Raw genomic sequence first — 27,541 nt, 5'->3', positions numbered from 1 at the left:
GCATTTTGTGTTTTAAAATGCTTTAGGCTGGGTAGCAGTGGTGCATGCCTTTTATCCCAGCACTTGGGAGGCGAAGGCAGGTAGATTTCTGGATTCCAGGACTACCAGAACTACTCAGAGAAACCCTGCCTTGAAAAACAAAAATGAAAACAAAACAAACAGAAGAAAAGCAGAAATTATTATTTCTGTGTCTAACCACAACAGGAAGTGTAAAGACTATGGTTTTTCCGCCTGCCACTGGTCTTGTCCGGCCGCCGCACCAGCCCCAAATAACGCACAGAGACTCTGTATTTGATATTATGCTGTTGGCCAGTTACTTGTTTCTTATCAGCTAGCTCTGTCTTAAGTATTAACCCATTTCTGCTGATCTATGTATTTTCACGTGGTCTTCTCTTACTGGGGAGCCGGCCGGCATTCTGCTTTCTCCAGACTCTCCATCTTGACTCCTCCTTCCTCCTTCCTCCTTCCTCCTTCCTCCTTCCTCCTTCCTCCTTCCTCCTTCTTCCTTCCTCCTTGTCTCCTAGTCCCTCCTATCTTCCTTTCCTATTGGCCAACAGTGCTTTATTCATTAACCAGTATGACAAACATATACAGAATGACATCTCCCATCAAGGAAGTGTAAAGGTTAGGTCCTGATTCAGACCTGGTGGGTGGGGGCATTAGCAAGGATTCCTGCAGGACTTGGCATCTGAGACAAGCTTGGAAGGATAAATAGGAGTTAGTTCCACAAAGAACCAAGGAGTTCAGCCAGATCACATGTTTAAGGCCTCAAAGCAAAAACAAGTATTATAGACTCAGGAGAACTAGGAATCCAAATCCAAAACTTCATTCAGAAAGGCTTTTTAGGATTCAGGGTGATGGCCCAAAATGCTTGTATTGTAAGTATGAGGACCTGAGTTCTTACCCTCAGCACTCATGGCTGCAGATGACCCTGTAATGGGTGTTAAGGGGAGGGTGGGGAGACAGGAGGATCCTGGAAGCTCATTGGCCAGTGAGCCAAAAAGGAAAATATCTGGTTCAGTGGAGACTGCCTCTAGTGAATATGGTGGAGAGCAATTGAGGCAGATACACTTTCCTCTGCTTCTCTCTGCATGCAAGCACACAGGCACAAGCACCTACATATCCATGCACATACAACACATGTATGTACACACACACTCACACACATACATACACATATACATATAACATACACTCATACATGCACATACACACATACATAGGCACACTCACATATATAATACACACACACACACACACACACACACACACACACACACACACCCTCCCTTCTAATGAATGCTTGAATTTTAACCCATTCCATGGAATGAACTGGAGTCACTGACTCCTGTGATTTGTGGAGTATCACAGACATCACAGGACTACAAATGACCAGTCAGGGATGAAAGACAAGACAGCCTACCTTGTGAGAACAGGTTGGTGCTCTTAGAAATGAAGCCACTTGTACTGGGTGTAGCTGGTTTGTATGCACTGCTTGTGTCTTCAGCAAGTAGCAACATAACTTTTTTTTTTTTTTTTTTTTTTTTTTTTTTGGAGACAGGGTTTCTCTGTATAGCTCTGGCTGCAGCATAATTTTAAAGTGTTCTTTTTGGAGTTAAGATACCTGAATTTGGATAAATAAATAAATATAATAAATAAATAGCCAGACTCCAAATAGTATAAGTAATTTTTTATTTTGTTACCGGGGATAGAACTCAGGGCCTGGCACATGCTACATAACTGCTCTAACCCTAAGCCAAAAGCTCTCCAAGATCCTATTGGATGCTTTATATTGTTTTGTAGAGTTGTGAATTTAATCCAGAGCCTTACACATGCTAAGTCAATGCTCTACCAAGGAACTGTTTCACTAGCAATAGTGATCGACAGGCAGGACCCGGTGGCCATCTTTACTGTAGTGATTTGCATAGGTCCACTAGACTTAAAGGGCCCAGGATCCATAGGATAGGTCATTGAAACAGATGCAGGCATCTGTCTAGCCTGTGGACTTTAGCTCACACTTATGGCTTCCAGACTGTTCTCAATTCCTCTGTTCCATGTAAATTAATCTTACTGAATGGCCATTCTGGACTTCAGACCCCACCATACAGCATGGAGACAGCTTTCTAGTGACTGTATGTCTAGGCCCCACAACTGGATAATGCAGTTCCTTATAATGCCTCTCACTGGGTCTGCTAAGTCATGAGTGAGGGACATGCACAACAGAGAAGGAAATACTGTGGGATGGAAGGGATGAATCTGAGCTATTTTGAAGATCCAAAAATTCAAGTCTCAATGAACAATCAAATATGGTGGCAAGGAGGGAGGGGTTGAGAATGACCCAGAATATTCAAGGGTCTGTGACTATGTCAAGGCCTTTTGTTGCCAATGCCAGAGTGTTACAGAGGGTTGCTGTCTGGATCAACTGTGTCCACTTTTTTGATGTCTTATTCAAAAGGCTGAAGATGCACCAACAGATTGTGTAGTGTCAAGGAAATTTTATTTAGACTAAGCAAAGTGATGGTGTGGATCAGACATGCTACAAGTGAGCAGGAGGCTCCCTGGGTTAGAGTACTCAGGGGCCCCAGGCTACTGTTTGGGACTTAATGATGTCTAGGAGGAGGAGCTGCTTGCTAGAGAGATGCTGGGGTGGTTCTCTATTCTAGCTGCAAGACTTGGTTACATAAGCAGTTCTACTGAGCATGTCCCTTTCCCATGATGCATGTGGTTTTAATCACATGTATGTAAACATATAATCATGGGCATAAGATAATAGATTTATCCTAAAAGTTTATTCAGAGGACACAGTTTGCCATATTGCAATGCATCCCAAACAGCATTACTAGCCCATCTCTCACATGGCTTCAGGATATGATCCAGAATGTGTCTAAATAGAAACAGGAAATTATCAAGGGATTACTAGGGGAAGTAAATTATTTGTATTGTTTAAATAAGTATATGCACAGACTCATGCAGATGAGGGTTCAAGTTGCAAACTGGTTGTTATGTGCATTGCTAGGAAGAGGTTATGTGTATTGCTCAAGCCAAATGAAGTCCCAGGATGCTAAGTTGTTCCTATACTTGCCTACCGCAGGAGTTGAGCAGAGTCGAGAAGGAAAGATATGAAGATCAGAGTTTTAGGCTTAAGTGTAAAGAGCCTGAGGAATGCATAAATGGTCCATAATTGCCAAAATGGTTTATAATTGATACTGGCTTTATGGACCTGAAGCCTCGTTTGTTTCTGGCAGAATATCATATATTCCAGGCTGACCTGGAACTCACCATATGAAGATGACCTGGAACCTCCGATCTTCCACTTCCTACCTACAGAGAACTGCGATTATAGGTGCGTATCACATTAGCGTGGACAGACCTGAAGTTTAAAGAGGACAAAAACATCAGCAGCAGTGACAGATAGGGGCTAGGATAGAAGCAGAGAGGACACTCTAGGAAAGCTGTGTTTAGGCGAACACAGAGGAAGATGAGCCACTGACTGACTGTTAGGATGAAAGGCCTATGGGAGATAGGCTGGACCCAAAGGCAAGGAAAGATCCGATCCACAGAGAAAAGGGCTGATCTGAGCGAGGGTGAGATGCCATAGAGAACTAGACCAAAACCAGGAATTAAAATGTGTGCATTGCTTTCAGCACCCAGGAGGGGCCTGGAGACAGACCTTGGAGGACATTCAGAGGAATGAAGAGGGCAAAGGCCAGATTGAAGTGGGGTGGAGAGTTCAGGCACTCAACAGGCCATGTGTAGACAGTGCCTTTAAACCTGGCTGTAAGGAGAAGGACAACACCCAAGAGAGGGGGGAGGGGCTGATGAAGGCTTCAACACTAAGAAGGGACATGTGCACATTCTACACACTGCTGTGCACATGGCCCCCAGAAGGTGGCAGAGTTTTGGGAGGTCGTCGGGAAGCTTCGGGAGGTGGGTGTGCTTTTGAAAATGTACCTGGTTCCCTTCCCCGCCATTAGATCCTGTCTACCAGAAAGTGAGGCCATGAATTTGAAGGAGAGTGGCAAGGGTTTGAGGGGAAGACTGGGAGGGAAAAATGTTATAATTAAACTATAATCTTAAGAGCTTTTAAGGTGTGTGTGTGTGTGTGTGTGTGTGTGTGTTTGTATTAGGCCAGAAAGGCACATAAGGTTGTTTGGAACTAGAATTACAGGTTACAGGCAGTTGTGAGACACCTAATGTGAGTGCTGGGGTTTGAACTCTAGTCTTCTGACTAGTGCAGAAAGCATTCTTACCTGCGGAGCCCTCTCTCCACCCTATATTCTCCATACTTAAAAAATACACACACATAAAAACCAAGAATATAGATGTCCTAGTTAGGATTACTATTGCTGTGATGGAACGCATGACCAAAAGCAATTTGGGGAGGAAAGGGTTCATTTGGGTTATACTTCCATGTCACTGTTCATCATGAAGGAAACCAGGACAGGAACTCAAACAGGGCAGGACCCTGGAGGCAGGAGCTGATACAGAGGCCATGGAGGGGCACTGCCCACCAGCTTGCTCCACATGGCTTGCTCGGTCTGCTTTCTTATATAACCCAGGACCACCAGCCCAGGGATGACCACACACACAATGAACTGGGATCTCAACCATCACTTATTAAGAAAATAGCCTACAGGCTTGTCTACAGCTGGATTGTGTGGAGGCATTTTCTCAATTGAGGCTCCCTCCTCTCTGATGACTACAGCTGAGTCAAGTTCACATAAAACTAGCCAGCACAGTAGCATTTATAAAAAAAAAAAAATTTAAAAAACATTTTAAAAAAAGACTTTGTTCTCTAAAAGAATAGAGGAGAGTAGGTAGGGGAAGTGTCCTGAGGGAAATGCAGAGTCAAAGAAAGACTAACTTTTGAGACTCTCTGAAAGTTTATAGTAGGTGCAGAGTGTGGCTAATAGTAGGTAGAAAGGACATTGAGAAGGAAAAAGCACCATGATAAGCTGCACGGATGCTGTGATCAATTATGGACCATATATGACAGTGGTCCCTTAAGATTATAGTGGAACAGGCCTGGCGACAGTGGTGCATGCTTTTAACCCCAGTACTTGGGAGGCAGAGGCAGGCAGATCTCTGTGAGTTCAAGGCCAACCTGGTCTACAGATTGAGTTCCAGAACAACAAAAGAAACCCTATCTTGGAAAAAAAAAAAAGTGTAACAGAAGAGAAAAATTCGTATCACTCAGTGGCTTAACAGTTGGAGCACAATATTGTAGTGAGATAGTCCTTCTGTGGCACTGACCACGCCCATTGGGAGGTGGAGCCATGGGCAGAAGTGACCTGTGGAAGGAGGTCGGAGGGGGCCAGGAAAGGCGCTCTCTTTCTGGCGTGACTCGGATAGGAGAGGATCGGGTTGAATTTCCTGGTGTTCATCTGTCTAGGTTGTAAGTTATTTCTCCCTGAATAAACATCTATTCGGCCTATTTGTTTATCCTGATCCTTATTTACCGCAATATCTGGTGTCAGAAGTGGGATATCTCCCATGTTTTGCTGCTGATGCTAAATAGGCTGCCAGAATCACAGTAGATTGCCCCAGCAATAATTCCATACTTGGTAGTTGATAATGATAATAAACAAAGGTTCATTTGTGTATTTAATACACCATGCTTTTGTCATCATTCTTGAGTGCAGTCCTTCTGCTTCTTAAAGAAGTTTACTGTCAAACAGTATGGATGCCACACCGACTGCAGCCACACACAGCTTCTGTTTATTATGTCTCTAGACTGTATCAAGAGGCCTGTGTGAGTGATTATGTCTAAACAACTTCTGTGGTGTTCACTCTATGATTTCCCCTTCTTTTCCAATCTGGGCTTGGTAGAATTGCCCTGGCAGAGGAGCAGAGGGGAGGGTGACATGGCATAGGGAAGGCCCTTCTGCCATCGGTGAAGTGGTAACCCAAGAAAGCATCCCTATCATTCACAAGTGCCATACAGTGGCGGGCTTCAAGAGGGTTTTTCCTAGCATGGCCTTTAATCCCATCCCTCAGGAGACAAGCAGACCTCTGTGAGTTCATGGCCAGCTGGTCTACCTAGTAAGTTCCAGGGCAGCCAGGGCTACATAGAGAGACCCTGTCTCAAGAGTTCTAGAGATTTGCTGTTAAGAAACTGGGAATTTCAGATATGTGTTTGTGTCAACTTATATTCCATGTTTTACCCATATCTGTTTGTCAGAAAACATAATTAGGATAAGGATTTAATGAATAAACACTATATTTTGTGTGCTGGCTAGTTTCATACCAACTTGACACAAGCTAGAGTGATTTGGGTAAAGGGAATCTTAACTGAGAAAATGTCCCCACATTTGTGGCTTGTGGGCAAGCCTGTGGTACATTTTCTCAAATAGTGATTGACACAGAAGGATCAGGCTCACTTTGGACAGAGCCACCCCTGGGCTGGTGGTCCTGGAAGCTACAAGAAAGCAGGCCAGACAAGTCATGGGGAGCAAGCAGGTACATAGCAGCATCCCTCCATGGCCTCTGAATCAATTCCAATCCCAGATTCCTATCCTGCTTGAGTTACTCCCTCTGACTTCCCTCATTGAGGGACTGTGATGTAGAAGGGTTAACAAAATAAACTTTTCCTTCTTATGTTGCTTTTGGTCATGTTGGGTTTTTTTTTGTTTTGTTTTGTTTTGTTTTTGTTTTGTTTTTTTGAGATGGTTCCTTTTTGTATCCTTGGCTGTCCTGGAACTAGCTCTCTAGCTCTTGAATTGACAGAGACCCACTTTATCTCAGCAATAGAAACCCTAAAACACCTTGTAAGTTTTTTTTTTTTAATCTCCATCATTGTATTAGAAAACAACAGACTGTCAATGTGGATGAAAACTACTGAGTGTAGATAAAGTTACAAATCTGCAAAGGAAGGAAGAGTAAGTCTCTGATAATGTACTCCTCAAAGCAATTGTGCTGCTATGTGATACACAGCCATAATTAGGGAAGGCAGGTGGAGGGTGTAACTTGAGGTGGTGAGACTTAGAGCTGCAAAGAAGGTGAGAACGGGTGATTTGCAAATAAATGGGAGGGAGTTTTTAGCTGATAACATTTCATTTGGCAACTGAGATACTCATCTGTTGAAAGTTGAGACAGGTATGTGATCAGTGACTAGAGAGGGACAGACTGGTTAGCCCCTGGGCTGGTGGTCCTGGAAGCTATAAGAAAGCAGGCCAGACAAGTCATGGAGAGCATGACAGAGTGCAAGCAGACGTGGTGCTGGAGTAGCTGGCTGGCAACAGGAAGTTGACTGACCGTCATACCTAGGGAAGCTTGAGCAAAAGAGACCCCCCCTGAAGCCCACCCCCATGATGATGCACTTCCCCCAACAAGGCCACACCTCCTAATAGAGCCACTCCCTTTGGGTGCCATTTTCTTTCAAACCACCACAGCAGCCGAATGTCAGTATGTGAGAACATTTCCCAGCACACCCCCTTCACAAGGTGGAGGGAGAAGAGTGTCATTTTACTGTGGCTTACTTCAACAATTCAACATGTGGAGGCTTTCTAAGTATAAGACTATGTCTTTGAAGAACAAGGATGAATTAAAATGGACCAGATGCTGCATGTATACTCAGAAAAATAAAACAGGCCTGCCAGGACTCTGTGCCATAACAAGTCCAGAAAAAGGGAAGGCTTTCTGAAGAGGGAATATGTAAGATGGCCTAGGACAGTGGTTCTCAACCTTCCTAATGCTGCCACCCTTTAATACACTTCTTTATGTGTGGTGACCCCCAACCATGAAACTGTTTTCCTTGCTACCTCATAGCTGCAATTTTGCTGCTGTTGTGACTTGTACTGTAAATTTCTGCTATTCAGGGTACCTGATACGTCACGTATCAAATATCTCCACAGGTTGAGAACCACAGATATTTAAGTGGATGCTGTTGGTAGATGGGGTAGGGAGGTGGGCAGGATAAGGAGAGTAGACTTTATTCATAATTGAAAGTTGCCCATTATGTAGCCATCAATAAAAATTATTTCAGTTTGTTTTCAGCACCGAGGATAAAACTCAGCCTTCTGAAACCACCAAATTCTAAGCAGAGAAGGGGGTGGGGTGGGAGAGGGGAGTAGGGAAGGAGGGAAAAAGAGAAGGAGGGAAGGAAGGAGAGAAGGGGAGGGAGGGAGTGTACGTTCTGCAAACCTAGAAGGTGTCCGGAACTCCCCATGTATACATTTTAGCACCTCCTTGTCCTCACGCTTGGAGGCATCTGTTTATACGAGGGCACAAGGAGAAGGAAGACAGTAATCAGCTAGACAGTAAAACTTTGAGGAGAGAGAATTTGAACTAAGTGCAATGGAATGGCCCGTGTTCCCCAAAACAGCCCTGGGTCCCACTACCCCACCCCTACCCCAGCTTGTGAAATTCCATACCTTGTCATTTGTTTCACACTGCTACAGCAAACCCAACAGCAGGATCTGGGACTTTGACCTCCAAGTTTGTATCATGTGTGCTGCCTACCACTTCAGACCAGTCGTGTTCATCTTTTTCTCTAGAAGGGTCTAGTCATGTGGCTTCAACCTACTTTCCATCAAGCAACTTTGTAGGTGTTGTTGGCACTCAGTTAATGACTAGGCATTGATTAATCATTGTTATGGCTGCTTTGAACATTATAGATTTTTTAATTTTTTTATTTTTTATTTTTTGGCCAGCATTGGCGTCTGATCTCTAAAGGCCAATGGCCTTTTAAAGAAATGCCTCCACTTCCAAGCGACTCTCAAGGGTATGGCATGGCTGTGCTTCACTGTACCCATCCCATTCCCAGGCTGAGAGGCATGTGTGTAAGTGACTTTTTAGTTTAAATTTATTTATATTTTATGTGTATGGGTGTTTTTCTGCATATATGCATGAATATCATGTGTGCCTGGTATCCACAGAAGCCAGAGGAGAGTATTGGGTCTCTTGGAACTGGAATAGCAGACCAGTGCTGGGAACTGAACCCAGGTACTCTGTAAAAACAGTAAATGTCCCTAACTGCTAAGCCATCTCTCCGACACTCCCAATCTTTTAGTACAAAACAGACTACACCACCTCCATTTAAAACCATTAGTGTTTTCCTTTTGGACTGACACTCTAAATTCTTCATGGGGATATCAGGGCTACTTGTGGCCTGGCTCTGGTCACTCCAGTCCCTTCTCTATCTTCAGCCCATCCTCTCTCTTGTTCTTTACCACACCAATCTATGGTCTGCCACTGAGTCCCTGCGCCTGCTGTTCTGGCCCAGAATGCTCCTTCCTTTTATGTCTTAGCCGGTTTTCCAACCAGGAAGGTTGGGTTGATGCAAGGCTGTTGGTGGCCGTGTTGAAGAGAGTAGAGGCAAGGAGAGAGAGAGAGAGACATGGTTAATAGGTAGGGTAAGACTTGTGACACCTTTTGAACTGCTGGATCTCACTGTTTCTTGGGCAAGAGCAACACAATGTGTATCATTCTCCTTTTTACTTAATTTGGGCTGCACACTCGCCACCCACTCTGGGAACCTCTAATCCTCAATATAGGCTCTCAAAGCCACCCTGTGTGTAGCAAGAGGGGGAAGGGGGTAAATCTTCTGCAGTCCTGTGAGATAAGGGCCTCTTTGGAATTCTTCTTCAAAGAAAGACCAGAATTCCCACCTGTTAGCGTCCATCATCATGGTTTATAACCCCATTCTTCTTGTTTCCCTAATGATACTTGGAACAGTTTTTCTTAGATGAGAAACCGTTCTTCCCATTGCTTACTTTTTCAGATGATACTTGGGCTCTTGTACCCCTCATAATCTGCTTGACAGTGGGACCTTATCTGCCCTCTATTTCCTCATCATGTCCCATTAAACAACATTTGACATTTAAATTTCCCCTTCCAGCACAAGCACAAGCCAGTGGTGACTGTAACCTGCCAGTCATCAACTAAACAGTGGCTTTTCTCAGTCCTTATGCTCAGTCCATGCTCTCCCTACAGTACCCAGCACAGCTGCCCATGTCCTCTTCATGCTTCTGTGACCCCTGTGATTTTCTTGCTTTTCTGGACAATCCTTTCTCTGTAATGTTGACAAGACTTTGAGGCAGGTGACATGGCAAGTAGCAATACCTGACTCAGTCTTCTTGGTTCAGTGTAGCCACTCAAATGGGTGTTACATATTAAAACTCTGCCTGGAAAGGCCCAGGAGTGAGGTATCATAGTGACTTAATGAAAACAAAAACTGACACTGCCTAAGAGTCACGCTACATGAGGACTACATATCCCATCATGCCATCTGGTTCCTGAGAATGTCTACAGACATTTACAGGTCATCTTCCCAGACTTCCTGTAACTATTCTGACAGCAGACCTCTTACTCTGGTGTTAAGTAGGTGAACTAGAAAGACCAGCCACTGCCCATCATAGGATGAAGCACATGCAGCACACACACGTAGGTCTCTTTGGAGTTGGGTCTCTTTGTAGCTTCTGTGTGGTCACTGGGAGTTGAGATTAGGTTACTGGGCTTGCACAGGGATCACCATCACCACAGCCTAATCAGGAGGGTCTTTAAACATGTGCATTGAACAAATCCAATGAAAGTGAGATTCCTGCGTCAATTACCAATCCCTCCTTACCTGAAGAGTTGGGAAAAGTCAATTTTGTCTTTTCAAAGTGTAGGCACTGGGTCCTCCTTTAGAATGTCTTTGGGCTGGATAGCACATGCCTTTAATCTCAGCATTTGGGAGGCAGAGGCAGGCAGATCTCTGTGAGCTTGAGGCCAGCCTGGTCTACAGAATGAGTTCCAGAATAGCCAGCTACACAGAGAAACCCTGTCCCAAAAAATAAATAAATAAATAACAAAACAAGGATAATTTTGGTCCTCCATCAGTGAATAGAATTGTTTTCTCATGAGGAGAGGTCATCTCCCTGGGCTTCAAGCACATCTTGGCCTCATACTTTCCTGGTTATTGCAACCCAGCAGATTTTTCTCCTGCTTATCTTCTCACGTAGGTAAAGCAACACTGGTGTGCTTGTTGGACTGACCACACACAAGGAGATTGGGAGGAAGTAGACCATGATTTTGACCACATTTTGCCTCAGAACCTTCTTATTTAAGACAGGTCCTTCAGGCGCTTTTATTTATGGGTAGATATAAGATTGGCAAGAGCACCTTTCAAAGTCGCAGTTGCGACTGTTTTTTATGAAGTCAGTGAGAAGGCAGAGGAACGATGGCAATAGTTTGTCTTCATAACAGTGGCAGTGCTGTTGCTGGCTGTGTGCCTTTCCTCAAGTATGGCATCCCTTCTCTGCCCCTGTTCTCTGAGGAATGAGGAGAAACTCGGAATTCAAGCTGTCAGGTGATACTTGTTTTGTCAATGGACAAGCTCCCCAGCTTCATGTCCAGTCTTGGACAAAATGGCAGCTATGTCTTCTCTGCCAAACCTCACTTCAAGTCTAGCCTAGATCTTGAAGTGTCTCCCCTGCCTGGGCACAGGGGGGCCACTGGACCAGCAGCACCCACAGTGCCAGGCTGGACCACCTTAGGTGAACCAACAGCTTCTCCTGAGGCTGATTCCACTGAGGCCACAGGTGAGAAGGCATGGCGCAGGTCATGGTGGGTTCGGTGGGCTGGAGGTCCTGGAGGAACTGCCACCACCATAGGTCCTACCACCAAAGATGCTGGTGGGGCAGCTGGTAGGGCTGCAGTCTCGGTTTGGTCCCCTGCAGGTGCAGGGCCTGCTGTGTTGACACTGGCTGGCTGGGGCTGTAGGAGCACAGGGAGAGAGAGGTTCATTTCCTTAGGCAAGATCGTTTCCTCCTCTCAGACAGGGTTCCCCAGGAGTCTGGGTTGTACCCAGCTCTATCTTCTCAAAGTAGTGACTGTTAGTTGGGAAGAATATAGTTAAAAAGAACTGCTAAGACACTCAGGACCCTCACAGGAAGAGGCTACTGGTCCGTGGGGCTCCAGTTTCACTGGTGTTACCATAGTCCCAGTAGACTTCCACAAACACAGACCCATACACAAGCACCCCACCCGTAGAAAACCTTCACCCTTTGCCATGAGTACCTGGGAGCTGCCAACCAGAGCAGCCCACTTGCTCTCTGTGGTCTCTGTAACTAGGAAAAGCACATCCACCTTTTACAGACAATAGGGTGGCTTTGCCAACTACACACCAGGACTGTTCTCCCCTGTAGCCACCGGAGCAGAGGAGGGAAACACAGCTGATGCATGCCTCACCCAGTTGGTGAGTTCTCATACTGTGCTGTTCCATCCCACACTGAGGCTCAGGACAGGACAGCAAGTGTCCCATTGTTGCTAATCCCCGACTGAAGTGTGAAGGGGCCACTGTCTGAGAAAGATCCATGAAGTTACCTGTTTTTGGAAAACTTTGCAGGCCACTGAAACCTCTTCGCCACCGAGCCTTTGGACAAGACTTGCCTTGCAGAAGCCATATTGCTGTTTTCAGGAAGAAAGGGGTTATTTTTAAATGTTATAAAGATGGTTCTCCCCCAGTCAATTATAGTATAAAATTTTGAAGGAAAGAAACTTGAATTTCTAAATCTATTCTTTTAAATTTACCCTTTAAATTGATAATTTCTGGGCGACTTTCTCTTGAGAAACCACACACATGTCCTAAATAATGAAAGTCAGTCTTCCCCTCTCTCTTCCTCCCTCTCCTCTTCTTCTCTCTCCATACACATACCCACTTAAATCTTTCTTTAAAAATCTTACATTAACCCTAACTTTGCTTCAAATGAAACTTTTGGGTTTTGCTTATAAAACACATGGAATTCAATTCTACAAGTAAAACTGAATATATATAAACACTATGAAAGGGAGGACATGTGTCTGGTGTCCTTGAGATGATGGCGACACAGGGAGCGTCACCTGCTAACACAGGTGTGTGTGGGGTGTGTGTGAAATAAACTCTGTTAGATACAATTTAAGCTATGACCTGAGGTCATTTTGACTATGAGTTTGATGCTCCGTGTCTTCCAATTACTCTGGGGATGTTTTACTCACATCTGTCATTATTCGATACAATTTTCTGTTCACTTATGTGCCACACATTGTTCAGTGACTTACTCTGATCAAACACTGGGATCCTCCTTCTTTGTCCCATTAGTTACGGATGACTCATCATGTTTACAGGTATATTTTGGTCAAACACTTATGACACTCTGTTGAGTCTGAACCTCCACAAATAGATATGACTGGTTCAAAGACTCAGTGTTTCCAAGGGTTAAAGGCGTGTCTAGGAAATCTACTTCTTACCATCCAGCAGCTCCACACACCAGCAACCACATGTATCAGACTGCACTGGGAACTGGCTGCTGTCTTTCATCATGCTTCATGTGCTTCTCAGAGGCGAGATAGTTTGGTGACTACACTTAAAGGGGGAGGTGAGGCACCAGAAAAGACCTGGCATGGCCCAGCCCCATAGCAAGTGGGTTAGTGAATATTTAAAAAAATTAAGATTCGATCTGATTATTTTTAATTGTGTGTGTGTGTGTGTGTGTGTGTGTGTGTGTGTGTGTGTGTGTGTGTCCTGAGTACATCATGTGTTCAGGTACCTGCAAAGACCAGATGTGTCACAGCTGGATTTGAAGGCGAGTCAACTGACTGGGAATTGACCCGGGCCCTCTAGATGAACAGAAGTATGTGCACTTAACTGCTGAGCCATTTCTCCAGCCTCACAAGTGGACATTTTGCACTTCTTCTTCTTTTTTTTTTTTTTTTTTTAACTTTCTTCCTTCAAACCCAAGATGTAAACTGCAAAGAGATGCTTTGTTCCAGCCAAGTTTGCCTGGTAGCAGGAGCCCCAGGGTCTGGCCCACTTACCTTTTCTGCCAGCAGGTTGCATTTGGCTGGATCTGTAACCTCTTGAGCAGTACAGGTCAGTAGCAGCTACCACAAACTCCACAAAAGTAGAAACTGGGAGAGGCTGAGAATAAAAATGGAAACACATATGAGGCAAGATGATCTGGAATTGAGAGGGGCAAGAAGAAGTTGGAGGGAAGGAAGAAGGAGGGGAGAAGAGAGGGAGGGGAGAAGAGAGGGAGACAAAGGCCATGGTCTGGCATAGGTTAAGAGAACACAAATCACACAGACCATGTGTGTGGCCCTGGTCAGTTGAAGGGGTGTGTGCTGAAGTGTTTGAGCTGTGGAGGCAGGAGATGAGTTTTCTCAAAGGATTGGCAAGTATCCATCACTCAGGGCACAGGTTAAGTTTTCAGAGAGGAAACAGGAAGCCAAAAGCCAACTTTAGACAATCATGGATGGGAACCCAGCATATCCTGGCCCTCAACTATTGGTACCCAATATTTGGGTCATTCTGGGCTGGAGGGAGAAGTCAGTTTCATATAGCAGGATAAAAGGAGAAACAAACTAGATGAAAGAATGGAAGTCATTGCTTCCTTTCTCAGAATGCTTGGAGCCTTGCAAGCACAGTACATCTATTACTTGGTGTAGTATTGGGATGGGTATTCTTCAGGAATTATAGAATTACCACCCATATTAATGTATTTGCAAGTATGTCCTGACTGACTTCCAGGTTTCCAAGTTTCTTACACATCACAATTCTGCTGCATGCAAATAGTTAAACCTTTGTTGTACAGTTAGATTATCCCATCCAAGCTCCCGCATCTCTGGGCTTGAAAAGCAGATACGAACCTTCCATTATATGCCTGTCAGTATGAATAAGTCCATACCTTTGGCAGTGGATGTTACTGGTGGGTTGGTAAATGTGTGGCACCCACTGAATTTACTATGTCTGAACAGAGAGCCCTGCTGTTAAGTGTAAGTAGAGGAATGGAAGCTGCTCGTGTGGCTGACTTACATTGATGTGGCTCAGCTTGGGACAGTGCTGCTGAGAGTTTGGGGTTCCTCACAGTCCTAGGACCCTCCCCCAGCGTTTTCAACGAATGTCCCCTTGTCTTCTGGTTGTCATCCCCACATTCCCCAATGGCCACCAAACTGCCCAAATCTACCAAAAGAGTCTTAGATTTTTACCACATTTTGAGCTCTGGAAATCTCCACCAATTTAAAATAGGTTCCATTATTCTGTGCATTGAAGGCATCCAGGGCTGCTTTGACGGTGTGCACCACACTGGTGTCATTGAATGGAATCAGGATTGCACAACTTGGGCACACCTTATGCACATCCTCTGCAGAGTCTGAACAGAAAGAAGAACGGGATCTTAACTGCAGTTCACCAAGGCACTCACCACTGTTTGCTTACTTAGAAAGGGGTACACATGCTCCAAATGCAACAAGTCTTTTCTTTCAACCCTCAAGCTGCTGTGGGAAGCCTCATTAAGCCATAGCAATTAGGGCCAATGTTCACCCATAGGAAAAGCTCCTTTAAAAAATATGGTGTTAGAATCCCAAAACCCAGAATCCTGGACAATGAAGCAAGGATTATCTGAGTTCAAAACGAGTAGTTCCTTTCTCATTCTACAAGGTAGAAATAAGCAGAAGAATCATCTGACCTGGATTGGAATGGCACTGGCTGTGCATCACTGTGAACTGGCCATCTTGTTTCAGAACGTGGAAGTCACAGTCTCCCTCCACCGCCTAGGAAAGAAGAACCCTGTGCTGATGACCAGGAGCACTGCGCTTTGACTACTCATCTGGGAAGCGTCCTGGCAGGGCTGTGGGGGGCAGGGGGTAACCTGCTCAAGATCACCTTCACAGGTCGTACAATCTGCTTTCAGAGAGGGCTTCAAGAAGAAAGCTCAAGTGTTGCGAAAATCAACTCCCAGAAGGCACCGTCCAATAGCAGTTTTAGAAATTGTGCTCTGGCTAGCCAAGATGGCTGCCAGGAGTTGGCTCAGGTGGGGCTGCTCTTTGCTGAACCATGGTGGCCAGGCCCCATCCACCCATCATAAGGTAGCATACATAAACTGGTACTCACATGCTCGGTCAGCTGCCTCACAGAACAGTTGGCCAGGGGAGTGGGGTCCAGAACATGGCAGGTGGTCTCCAGGGTGTCTATCTCCAACTCATACACCACTCCGAAGGGCCGCTGTGGAGACAGAAGCAAGAGGTGAGCAAGCGCCAGCCCAGCCAGGGAGTCAGCTGGGCTGAAACCCTGGTAGGGCTTGTGTGGGGTGACTCTGGGAGAAGTGAGAAGGGGCCCCACTGGCCTCAACCCCCTCTATTTCTGCACTGCTGTTTTTTTGTCTTTCACTATAGATGGAGCAGATGTGACATGGGGACAGGAGGGTGGAGGGCCTGGGTGTCTGTCCTCATTCTGAGCTCCCTTTTTATGGGAGAAGTGGTGCCGAGGGCTACTTTGGACACTTTATTATCTTGCTATGTCTTTCCATCCCTCCCTCTGTTTCATCCTTTCTTCTCTCTAGTCGTCTACATTCCTCCTCTTCTCCCTGTTGGTTTTCTTTCCCTTAGAGGATGTTCTTGGCTTTCCCTATTTTCTGTCTTCTCAGGCCTCGGATGCACAGTGCTTCCTGCCTGTCTATTCTGAGGCCAGGAAACTGTCATCGCTAGTGTGGAAGCAATCTGGACAACTTGCACACCCTGTGAGGGTTGTTCAGTTACTCTCTCTGCCTGTTCATGTGTCCCTCTTTTCACATCTTGACAATGTCTCAATTTTTGGATACTCTCAGCCCAGCTCAGTTTACCTCTCCCTTCAGCTGTGCCCAAGACCTCAGCACTGCCAGGAATAGAAGCACCAAGTACAGGGATGTCCCAAACGACTCCCTGGAGACAGAGCTAGCTTCCTGCTGCACGTGGGAGTCCCAAGGAAAGCTGTCCTCAATCTCTGCTTAATGTGCAATGCTCTCCTGTGACTTTCCCTCCAATATGCATACTGCATGTTATTCTGCACAGATATCCTTATTATGCCTTTCACTGCAGTACTCTTAAAATTCACCCAGGAAAACCATAGTTTCAAATCAGCTATCCCTTTGCAATACTGGACGTCATTCCTCAATCTGAGAACCCTGATGTTTACTTTATTTTCCCTGCTAAATCACAAGCCTCTTGTAACACAAACCTACCTTCCCACTTTTATGTTAAGCTGAACCATATGGAATTTCCATACTTTTGTATGTCAAAAGCAGATAAATATTGGAGATTTTATGGTTTCAACGTGCTAGTGCCCATAGCATCTGACATCTGTTGTAGAACAACATGACTACCACACAGGGAAAGGGAACAGGAACGGGAAGGGAGGGCTTAATGAAATGGTCTGTGTTAAAGAGCTGTCACACATAAGCACTGGTCAAATGCCACTTCCTATTTTTATCAGAGATAAAATAGAAGCCAAAGAAAGATATGTGATTTTCAAATCAGCAAAGTGGGAGCCCAAGTTTTCCCAGCAAGTCCGACTTTCCACCTGTGGTCTGTGAACTGTCCTTGAGTCCTTTCTTCTTCCCACATGGAGCATCCTCTGTGAGATTTGTGACTACAGTATGGATGTGGCCTCTCATGCTCTCCCACTTTACCATATCCTGTTTCTGGAAGGAGACTAGTCTCTGCCACGGTTTTAGCAACACCAGGAGATGCTAGCTTTTGAGGCACAGGATTGTGCCCCAAACACAGCTCAGTCATGGTAGGCTCACTTACCCGATTCCACATCTTGACTTTGTCAATCTGATTCAAGATGTGCTTGAATCCATGAAGGAGATGTTGATTGAGGTAGTCCACGGCAACCAAAGCTACTTGTTCCACTTCTGGGTCGTCACAAGCCACTTCTTTAAAACTCATCCCTGTAATGTGTGGAGCTGATTGGCAGCCCCAGAGCTGAGCTAAACAAAGGAGCAGAACCAGGGACTTCATGGCTGCTCCAGAACACAGTAGAAGATGGACAGATGTGAGAACTGGCCCAGATAATCAGCTTGGAGAGCTAGACCAATGGAGGGGGAGAGGGCTTTATTTATCTGAGAGAGCCTGCAGAAGGAATTGCGTAAGGGCATGGGATGATTTTTGTTCTTGTTCCAAATAACCCTGTAAACACCAGCCCTGGAAAAGCAAATAGGTTAGGACATCAGCCATCCCCAGTAAATCTGCCAAAGTCAATGCTGCTGTGGGGGGAAGATGTTCCAAAGTCTGCTTGGAACACAGTGATAACAGCAGAGAGAGGGGGCAGCTGAGGAAGTACAGTTGGGGTGGCAGCAGAGGAAGAGTTATCTACCCGAATATGAGTAGGCTATGGCACCCATGATGGGAAGGGCACTATGTAGTAATCTGATAAATCTTTTAATGGTGGTGATAGATCCCTTTCAGGAAGAAACAGTGAGCCATGGGAGATGGCAGGTCTTCGGTAAGAAGAACGGAGTTCTTATGGCAGGGACGGGTATGACCAGCAGAGCTGTATGGATCCCCCTCCCCACTTCCTGCAGATGTCACCACCAGGGCCTGCCTGTGACTTCTGGATAGCTGTTTGGCACCAACAGTACTGTGGTGCCAGCCAGGGCACAAATCACAAATGCAGTGTAGTAGTATTCTGGTCTACTATGAGCCCCTGGCTGGGTTGGACCCTGGTATTCCAGGCAAGGGCAGTTATGAACACACTTGTCTACTTCAAGGGCAAATATGAACACACTTGTCTACTGCAAGATCAATTATGAATACACTCGATTGCACTATCCTTTCTGCAGCTGGAACAAGCTGATAGTGTATCTGTGGCTTTTGACAGCCCCAGACGACATGACCCACAGGGAGTATGGGCAGGACAGTGACAGGTTTCAGACATGCCATGCAAGGACCCAGAGCAAAGAAACCTTCCCACAGAGGCCATTTCAAATGCTGAGAGTCAGTGTCCTGTTTGGGAGGGCTTGCCCTGTGATTTGATGTTGCCTCGAGGGGAAAAACTTGTTACAGAAGAAGAAAAAGAGAAAACCCCTGTAGGAAATCTTAAAGGCATCAACTTGTAGGGGATAGAATGTGTGTGGTTGGTGAGGGAGGGGTGATAGGGAAGAGGCAGTGGCTGAGATGGCCCATTTTACATTTGCTTTCAACTATGCAAGCATGTACAGAACTGAATGGGAACTCTGGGTCCTCTGGGGGTGGGATCATAACTCTCAGAGACATCTAGCTACTCATCTAGAAGAGCCAACATCCCATTAACTATGTGTGATCTTAATTAAGGACATGACATAGGAGCTCTTTGGGAGGGCTAGGTTTTTCCTTAAAAATACTTAGTCTGAACATTACTGATGATTTGGAAACCGAGGAGTAATTAATAAGTTACAGGCTTGGGCATATAAACCACAACTTTAGCCTCCACAGCTCAATTGAGTTTTTGATTTAGAACCATCTTTTGTGCAAACCTAATCTATTCTCTTTCACACAACCCAGTTCTCAGACCCTTGGATAGAAACTTATCCTGTTTAATGTCATTTGTTCCCTGTTGGGGTTAGAATAGCGGGGAGTGAAGAGGGATAATTTATGGTAGTATTTTGTAAGTCAGAGGTGAAGGTGTGTACACCTCTGCTTGCTCTGTAAGACCCTGTCCTGGAGCTTTCTGCCAGGTAAACCTGCATCATCTTTAATGCAGGCTCTATACCTGTGAGCAGCATGCTCCTTCTCTCTGCTTTCACCCATGACACACAGCCACCTGTCAGCTCCAGCCACCTGGAGCTCCCTATCCCAGCCACTAGAGCCTTTCAGGTCTTCCCTCAGCTCCTCCTTTACACCCAGAGCAATGTGGCTTCTATGTTCATAAGAAGAATGGGGAAGTTTTAAATAGCAGCTTTCATGCCCACCTGCATGGGCACCCCTGAAGTCACAGCCTGCCACTCAGGGGCATCTCCCAGTGCGCACCTGTGTGCCTGGGAAGAGATCTAAAGTCTACTAAAATATGATTTTGCATGAAGAAAAAGACAAGGTGGCAACGTACCAAACAGTAACACTGTTTGTAGCATAAGCTAGCGGTTGACTATCACCCAGGGATGCAGGGAAAGAAGAGGAAGAAATTGCTCTTAACTACGTGCCTCATTTTCCTAGATCAAATTGAATGTACAGCTGTTTATTTTTTTTCCATTTGCATTATAACATGAATGTTGTTCCACGCTATTAAAGAGACTTAAAAGCATGTTTGTGAGGACATCGTGTGGTTCTGTTGTGTCCCTGTGTTATTTTAATGGCTCTATGCACTTTTCCCCCTGAGCACTCATGTTGCTATAAGGCAACAGTGTTCTGTGCTCACACTAAATACAATGCAGCATGGTAAAGCTTGCTGAGGGAAACTGGTTCTAAGCATCAGGATTGAGATTCCTAAGGTGTCAGCAGGGTAGTAGGCAGAGCTAACGATGACACAGACCTCAGGACAGAAGTTAGGGATGGTATCAGGGCCTCTATGTGTCACCAGGGAGTCATTCAACTAGGTGCTATGCTTGAATCATTCCAACACAGAGTTTAGTATTTAAACCAGGCCTGGTGACAGAACTCTGTTAATCCTAATCTTAGCTACTAGGGAGGCCGAGGCAGAAAGATTACACATTAAAGGCCAGCATGGGCTACAGAGTGAGTTAATTGTCACACTGTTCGGAACTTAATGTGATTCTGGGGGAGAAAGAAAGGAAGGAGCTGGGCACATAGTTCAATGGTAGAACATTTGCTTAGCATGGAACAAAATCCTGGGTTCAATCCCTAGTTATAAAAGGGAGAGGAGAGAAGATGAGGAGCTAGATAGCTATATAGAGGATGGATAGATGAGAATTCAATATTTACAGCTGTGAGATATGGCCTGGTATAAATCCAGGGCTAGAGTTTTCAGAGGTCTGCCCGGGGCCTCAGTATAGAAAGGTAGTTCTAGGAGGGGGTGAAATACCCAAGTGAGGCAGGGGGATAGTTAGAAATATAGCTCACAAACCAGAGCATGAATGTGAGTATGCCAGCAAAAGCCAGGAGACTGATTAGCTGCCATGGGGAATCAGTGTTGGGTTAATCATGGGTCAGCCATTTGTCTTGCCTTTTATGGTTCCTAAAGGGCCAAAGCACCACGAAGCACTTTAACTTCTGATAAACATGATATTTCTTCCCTCCTATGTTCAAAGAACAAACATTTTTGAGAAGGCATACACTATCTATGAAGTTAGGTGCCTGGACACAGAGGGAGGAGAAGACATTGTGCATCCTGAATGTTCTCTGCCATGGTACTGGGCTCAGCAACATTTGATCTGCTAGAAACCATAGGTTATTGAACAAAATCATTGTGCTGTTAGTGCATGCATTATTATACATAGTGAGAGTGGGTTTTAGTTCTCCGACATAAAACATCAACCAACAGGATGCCAGTTAGCCTTTATCCCAGGGTCCATCAGGTATCTAGGGAAGGTAATTCAGCACCAGTTGCTTCAGAAGAAACTGCTCAGTTACCTGAAGAGCCCTTTACATTCAATGCCGGCGTGCCACAGGTGGATACACGGGCCTGACCACAGAGGCAAAGTATTTAAAGCCAGTGATCTGGCCCTAATGATCACATTGGGTCTGCAGCTCTGCATGGAAAAGAAGGCTGCATGAGGACATGTGAGGAGAGCAGCGTCAGACTGAACGGAGGCAAGGGAGACATGAAGGTACCAGGTTTAAGGAGGTGCTACCCAGGGATTGCTCCCCTTCACTTCTGAGCTACAGGCTCTTCCTTCCTCTCTGGCCTTAGTGAAGAGGCAGGGTGTGCATACAGAGCAGCATAACACCCTCTGGATCTCAACAGATCTTTCTTCATTTCTCCCTTCTTTCTTTTTTCCCAAGGGGCACTGTCATTGTCACCACCACTGCTGCTGTCTGTAGCTGGTGAGCAGGTGAGCCTGGTCCCAGCAACACCATGATTCATGCAGCTGGTTGTACCTGACCCCAGAAGAAATGGCAGGAGTCTCCATTCTCTTTTGTTTGGAAGAAGGCTTTCTACTCAGAGTGGCCTTGATGCCTAGCACATGCTCCAGCTCACAAGGAAGGAAGGAAGGAAGGAAAGAAGGAAGGGAGGGAGGGAGGCAGGCAGGCAGGAAGAATGGAAGGAATGAAGGAAGGAAGGAAAGAAGGGAGGGAGGGAGGGAAGGAGGCAGGCAGGCAGGCAGGAAGAATGGAAGGAAGGAAGGAAGGAAGGAAGGAAGGAAGGAAAGAAGGGAGGGAGGGAGGGAGGCAGGCAGGCAGGCAGGAAGAATGGAAGGAAGGAAGGAAGGAAGGAAGGAAGAAAGGAAGGAAAGAAGGAAAGAAGGGAGGGAGGGAGGGAAGGAGGGAAGCAGGCAGGAAGGAAGGAAAAATGGAAGGAAGAAAGGAAGGAAGGAAGGAAAGAAGGAAGGAAGGAAGGAAAGAAGGAAAGAAGGGAGGCAGGCAGGCAGTTAGTTTAGGGTCAAAAAATGAGCTGTGAGGCTGCAGAGGAAGGCATCTCACAGCCACAGGCAGCCAGCATCCTCTCTTTCCTCATTTAGGAGACAAAGGAGAGTTGTGCTGTTTCTACCCTCCCTTTACACCAGAAGAAGCAGAGGCTCAGGGAGGTTCTAGAACCTGATCTTGCTGACACATCAAAAAAGGAGAGCCTGGATTTAGCCCACTCATGTTGCCTTACTAGTAATCTTAAAACAGAAGGCTCTAGAGCCCAATGGAAGCTGGAGCTTTGGCTCCTGGTCACTACTGATCAGCTAGCAATTTCTTAGCACGGCTTTAAGGATGGGGGAGGCTAAAGGAATATAAAAGTTCAGTGAGTTTGGTTAACAGTGGAAAGAGGTTGAGTTTGCCCACATAATCTAAGTCAGAAAAAAAATAGAAATAATTTTTTTTCCCTAAAAAAATAAAAGCCTCTATAAACTTTAGTAATGACTTGGATGGTATTGACATTGTCTCAACTTCAGGTTTAGAAGGTAAATAAGAGGTAAATGATTACACTATTTCTAGTTAAATGTTTTCCAGGAAATTTCTTGTCACTGACAAGCATCACGCCCACCTCTCCTGCTGGCTTTCCCCATCACCCTTTGCCATCCTCAAGGTAAGTGTCACTCTTCAATAGAAAAGAGGTGTGAACGAGCCATATCATGTGTTTGCTATGGTGCTATGGTTTGGACATGAAGACTTGCCTCACTCTTGAAGGTTATCTGGGGCCATTGATGCCAAGTAACTCATGGCACCTTAAGTTAGCACATTCAGTGATCCATCTTGTGGATTGCTGAGGCTGCAGGGGGTCTGTTCACCAGTAAGTCAATACTTAACATTCGGTGCATCTGCTTGCTGATGTGTAGATGCTATTCTTCAGACATATGCCCATTAACTCCAAGACTTTTCCTTGCATTTGTCTGTTGTGCTGTGTGCCAAGGAAATACAGCTGGAAGGTGTGGCCCTTTCTTCCCGTTGTTCCCTGATGTATGTGACAGCAAGGCTCTCTGCTGTCTGTTGTGAGCACACAGAGAACAAGTGCCTGCCCTCAGACTGAAACCCAGAAGAACACAGCCCTGGAGTGGGCAGAGTTCTCTCTCATATCCAATCTTGTAACCACTCAACCTGCCTGGTAGCCATCAGGGAGGGGGCTGCGGAACAGCTGCCCACCCAGGAATTCCCTCTGGTGCCTGGAGTCAGCTGGAGAATATTCAGATGCAAGACTTAAAAACCCTGGGTTTTTCATTTTCATGGGCCATGTAAAGCATGCAGTACCCCCGCCAGGCTCAAGTAGGAGGTAAAAGGAACTGAGTGCTGCAGGCATCTGCAGATCAGGTTGGACTCCTTTCTAGCAAAGAGGAGCAGGAGCAGGGAGGAGAATGAGGGAGCAGGATTTGGGCAAATAGAGGCCTGACCTACTCACAGCTTGGGTTTCCCATGTTCAGCTGGTCTTTTGAGAGGTAAGTTTTTCCCCCAAAGGCTTTCTTAGTCCTGTCCTCCAGATGCCACCTGCCAGCTGCCTGCCCAACTAATAAATCAATTGTGACCATATTATTCAAAGCCACCTTCAAAATGAGTGAAGTTTAAAAACCAGCGGATTCTTTTATTATTATTATTATTGCTTTTTTTTCCCTTTGAGACAGGGTTTCTCTTTGTAATAGCCCTAGCTGTCTTAGAATTTGCTCTGTAGGCAAGGCTGGCCTCAAACTCACAGATGTCTACCTGCCTCTGCCTCCCAAGTGCTGGAATTAAAGGTGTGTGGCACTGCCACCCAGATTTTTTAAAAAATATATTTAGATGTGTGTGTGTGCTGCATGTGGGTATGTTTATATGAGCGTGTGTATCTCCAGGGGCCAAAGATGTTAGATCCCTTTGAGCTGGAGTTGCAGGTGGGTGAGAGCCGCCTGATGTGGATCCTGGGAACTGAACTCGGGTCCTCTGGAAGAACAGCAAGTGCTCTGAACCACTGAGCCATCTCTCCGGTCCACCAACAGATTCTTAATGAAAAATATGGTTACTGAAATAAAAATTAAAAATAATTACACAAGGGCTAGGAATAAAGCTCAGTTGTAGAGTTGCTTACCATGTGTGATGCACTAAGTCCCCTCCCCAATGCTATAAAACATACATAAGTCAAACAATGGATCATGCATAGACCAACAGGCAAGAGCCTCCATGCTGTTTCAGCCTCTTTCGTGACAATGGTTCTTGCCATCACTGGCACAGCAGCCAGTGATAGTGGCAGGACTTTGACCAAGGTCTGCAGCCTCTACCCACACTGACACAACTCCACTTCTTGCCAAGGTGACTCCTTTCCCACACAGAGGCCTGGAGTGACCCAGCCACCAGTGCAGGGGTCAGCACTTACATGGTGCTTGAAGCCATCCTTACACACTCCATGAGAAAGAACAGAAAGGCATTTTTCTTTAGGAAAAATCTCACCATCCCTATTTTCAACACTTCTATCCTAATATTTGCAACTCAATACTGATTTTAGTAAGCCAACCCAAACACCAATGTTTCTAGTATTACGACTTGTGACAAGTGACAAGCCATTTGTACTTTGTCCTTTCCATTTGGTTTGCACAATTATTCAACTTCACTTATTCAGCAAACTTTGTGGGTTTTCTTGTTTGTGACTTGTGAAGATTTGAGCTTTCTTCCCTCATGGGACAATGGCACAGATAGCTGGATGTTTTCTGGGCTCTTGGCCCTCTGCCCTGTCTATTCTCTATAGATATTAGATATCCATATCTCTGGTTTCATAGGATTAAGTTTATTAAGTATACAGCAAGCAGGTGTAAAAGAATAAAACAGCAAATAGCAAAAACATAGCAGAGTGCCAGATCAGACCCTCACACCAGCAGAAACGGACTGGGGAAGCCTTGGGAGCCACAGTGCCAGCCAGAGCTTTTGATAGCCAGAAGGCCCCAGATAGAACTTTTTGGTCGAAGACATCTAAGGGAAAGAGCAAATAGCAACAGATAGAGACAGCATCATCAAATCCGGTGCTCCCAACATCCAGCAGAAAACAGCAGTGAAGTTCAGGGAGTCATCTGGCAGTCCTGGTTGAGCTTTCTCTCCACAGATGAGCCTCCTGCAGCTGAGATTGCCGTGCCAGAGCTTTCAATGTCTCCTCAGGCTGCAGGCGCTTTCATGGCATGGGATAAACATTAGTAGCTTCTGCTGGGGAGTAGTTCTCAAGGGCATAGCTGTTTTTCTGTATTCTCCTGTCCATTATAGGAATTAGAGGGATCAGCCTACCCTCAGACAAGGGGTGTTGATAGACATTTTGAAACAAATACGCTTGGCTCTTAAATGGTGGTGGTGGTGGTGGTGGTGGTGGTGGTGGTGTAGCCCTGCTCCCAGATGCAGCTTTTCAGTGAGACCAAACAGTATGTGACAATTTGCCAATATGTGTATCTTATGCTCATCCCAGGCAGCATGGCTGCTTTTCTGGGGACTAATGGGACAGACCACCTAACATAAGGGGTGAGGAGTTTGAACAAGAAGGGTGCCCACAGGCTCATGTGTTTGAATGCTTGGTCACCCGGGGTGGTACTACTTGGGAAGGATTGGAAGGTATGGTCTTGTTGGAGTAGATGTGGCCTTGTTGGAGGATGTGCGTCACTGGGGGTGTGCTTTGAGGCTCTCTCTCTTCCTGCTGCCCATGGATCTGGCCGGATCTAGAACTCTCAGCTCCTTCTCCAGGAGGCTGCCTTCTTGGGTAGAACACATCAACACATCTCCTTGGACTAACGAGCTTAGCCTGGTACTGGAGCCTCTGAGAACAATCGGAAAAACACAACAGTGCCGTCACTTGGATTTGTCCCCCTGACACAAATATTTGAGTTCTGTCATAAGAACTGAAGTGTGGCTCTGGTGTTCAAGACCTCAACTGGAACTGGAGCAGAGTCAGGCTAGGCCCCAGGGCAAAGGCCCGCAGAGCAGGGCTGAGGGTAGCAGTGTGCAGCAGTGTCCAGAGGCAGGCAACTGTGCCATCAAGTGGGGAAGTTTCTAGTTACAGGAAACAGCGCCCACAGCCAAGCATGCAGCAGGACTCAAGTAGAAAGTGTTTCTCGAGAGAAAGTGGTATCCATGCAGGCTATCGTTCCCAGGAGACAGCAGCAATGCCTGGACATACACCAAAGTAGTTTAAAGAGAACAAGCATGGGGCCGGGAAAACCAAGTGTCGAGAATCAGGCAGACATGGCTACGGGAATGCTTTGGTCCCCTATAGCAAGGCGTAGTTCCTAAAGCCAGGCAGCAGTCACCAACGACATCAGGTCCTGGGTGCAGAAAGTGGCACCCAAGGGATTGAGAAGTGTCCCGAGATAAGCAGTGATATCCACGAAGAGGCAGTTGTAAGGATTCAGGCACTATGCTGGCCTGCCCCTGTCACCTGGCAGAATGCACTCGGGCAGTGCCCTGGTCAGCCCACGTGCAAAGGGCCACTTTAAAAGAAAGACCTCCCCCACGTAGGCTCTCTTTCTGCTCTCTCTTTCCTGTAGTTCCCCTGGGGCAGACAGGGTTTTCCTGTCTCCTTCTCTTCCGTCCTCTCTGTCTCTCTGTCTCGGTGTCTCTTTACCTCTGTTTTCTTTCTTTTCCCCTCCTCTCCTTTCTACTAAAACTTCTCACTAAGCTCTGTCAGCTTGGCATGTTTGTCCCTCTGCCTTGCCTGCCATGGAATCCGCCAAGGTTCCCCTTGTGTGCTTTATCATAACAGCAGTAGACTCCAGACTTAGGTAGAACTATCTTGAAGAAGGACACAGAGCTGAAGGGTGGACAGCTCTCTGCAGGGACAAGTAGCAAGGTCCAGCAACAAGCTGTGGTGGCCAGAGACAGAGAGCAATTCCTTGAAAAGGGCATGGCATTCAAATGGTCCCTGCATGCCTAGATCACTCTTAATTAACGTCTGCTCATGTAAATAGCTTCTGTATGGCACATTTTGAGAAATGAGCAGGTTATAGGATATTTACCTAAGGAACTTTGGGAACATCACGTTTCAGAAGGGACAGGAAATGGTTACTGAGGACATTTGAAACCCAGAAACTACATGTAGCAAGGGGATGGCTGCATTATCTCTTGTAGACAGTCCAAACTAACAGTTCAAGGCTAATTTACTTTGTGATGCAATGGAATGCAAGTCCATAGTCAGCTTGTTATTCATGTGTCCTCAAACACAAGCCCAGGGAAAAGCTATTGACAAGGGAGCCTCAGCAGGAAATAACGGGAGCAGGTGACCGACCACGAGTGGGTGGGGAGAGGGCAGCAT

At 45.9% G+C, this 27,541-nt stretch overlaps 1 protein-coding gene across 1 annotated transcript; it reads right to left on the bottom strand.

The window, feature by feature from the left end:
* Nucleotides 1–11,377: 11,377 nt before the first annotated feature.
* LOC127226840 (alpha-2-HS-glycoprotein-like) lies at nucleotides 11,378–17,766 on the bottom strand. The gene is given in 9 exon segments (XM_051190960.1): nucleotides 11,378–11,412; nucleotides 11,415–11,697; nucleotides 12,307–12,390; nucleotides 13,777–13,830; nucleotides 13,832–13,879; nucleotides 14,947–15,110; nucleotides 15,426–15,510; nucleotides 15,851–15,961; nucleotides 17,524–17,766. Coding segments are annotated over 9 exon segments (1,062 nt in total). The 5' UTR covers nucleotides 17,737–17,766; the 3' UTR covers nucleotides 11,378–11,392.
* Nucleotides 17,767–27,541: the final 9,775 nt, after the last annotated feature.

Source organism: Phodopus roborovskii, unplaced genomic scaffold, assembly GCF_943737965.1.
Source record: "Phodopus roborovskii unplaced genomic scaffold, PHOROB, whole genome shotgun sequence".
Lineage (NCBI taxonomy): Eukaryota > Metazoa > Chordata > Mammalia > Rodentia > Cricetidae > Phodopus > Phodopus roborovskii.
This window is presented reverse-complemented; position numbering and strand designations above follow the sequence as displayed.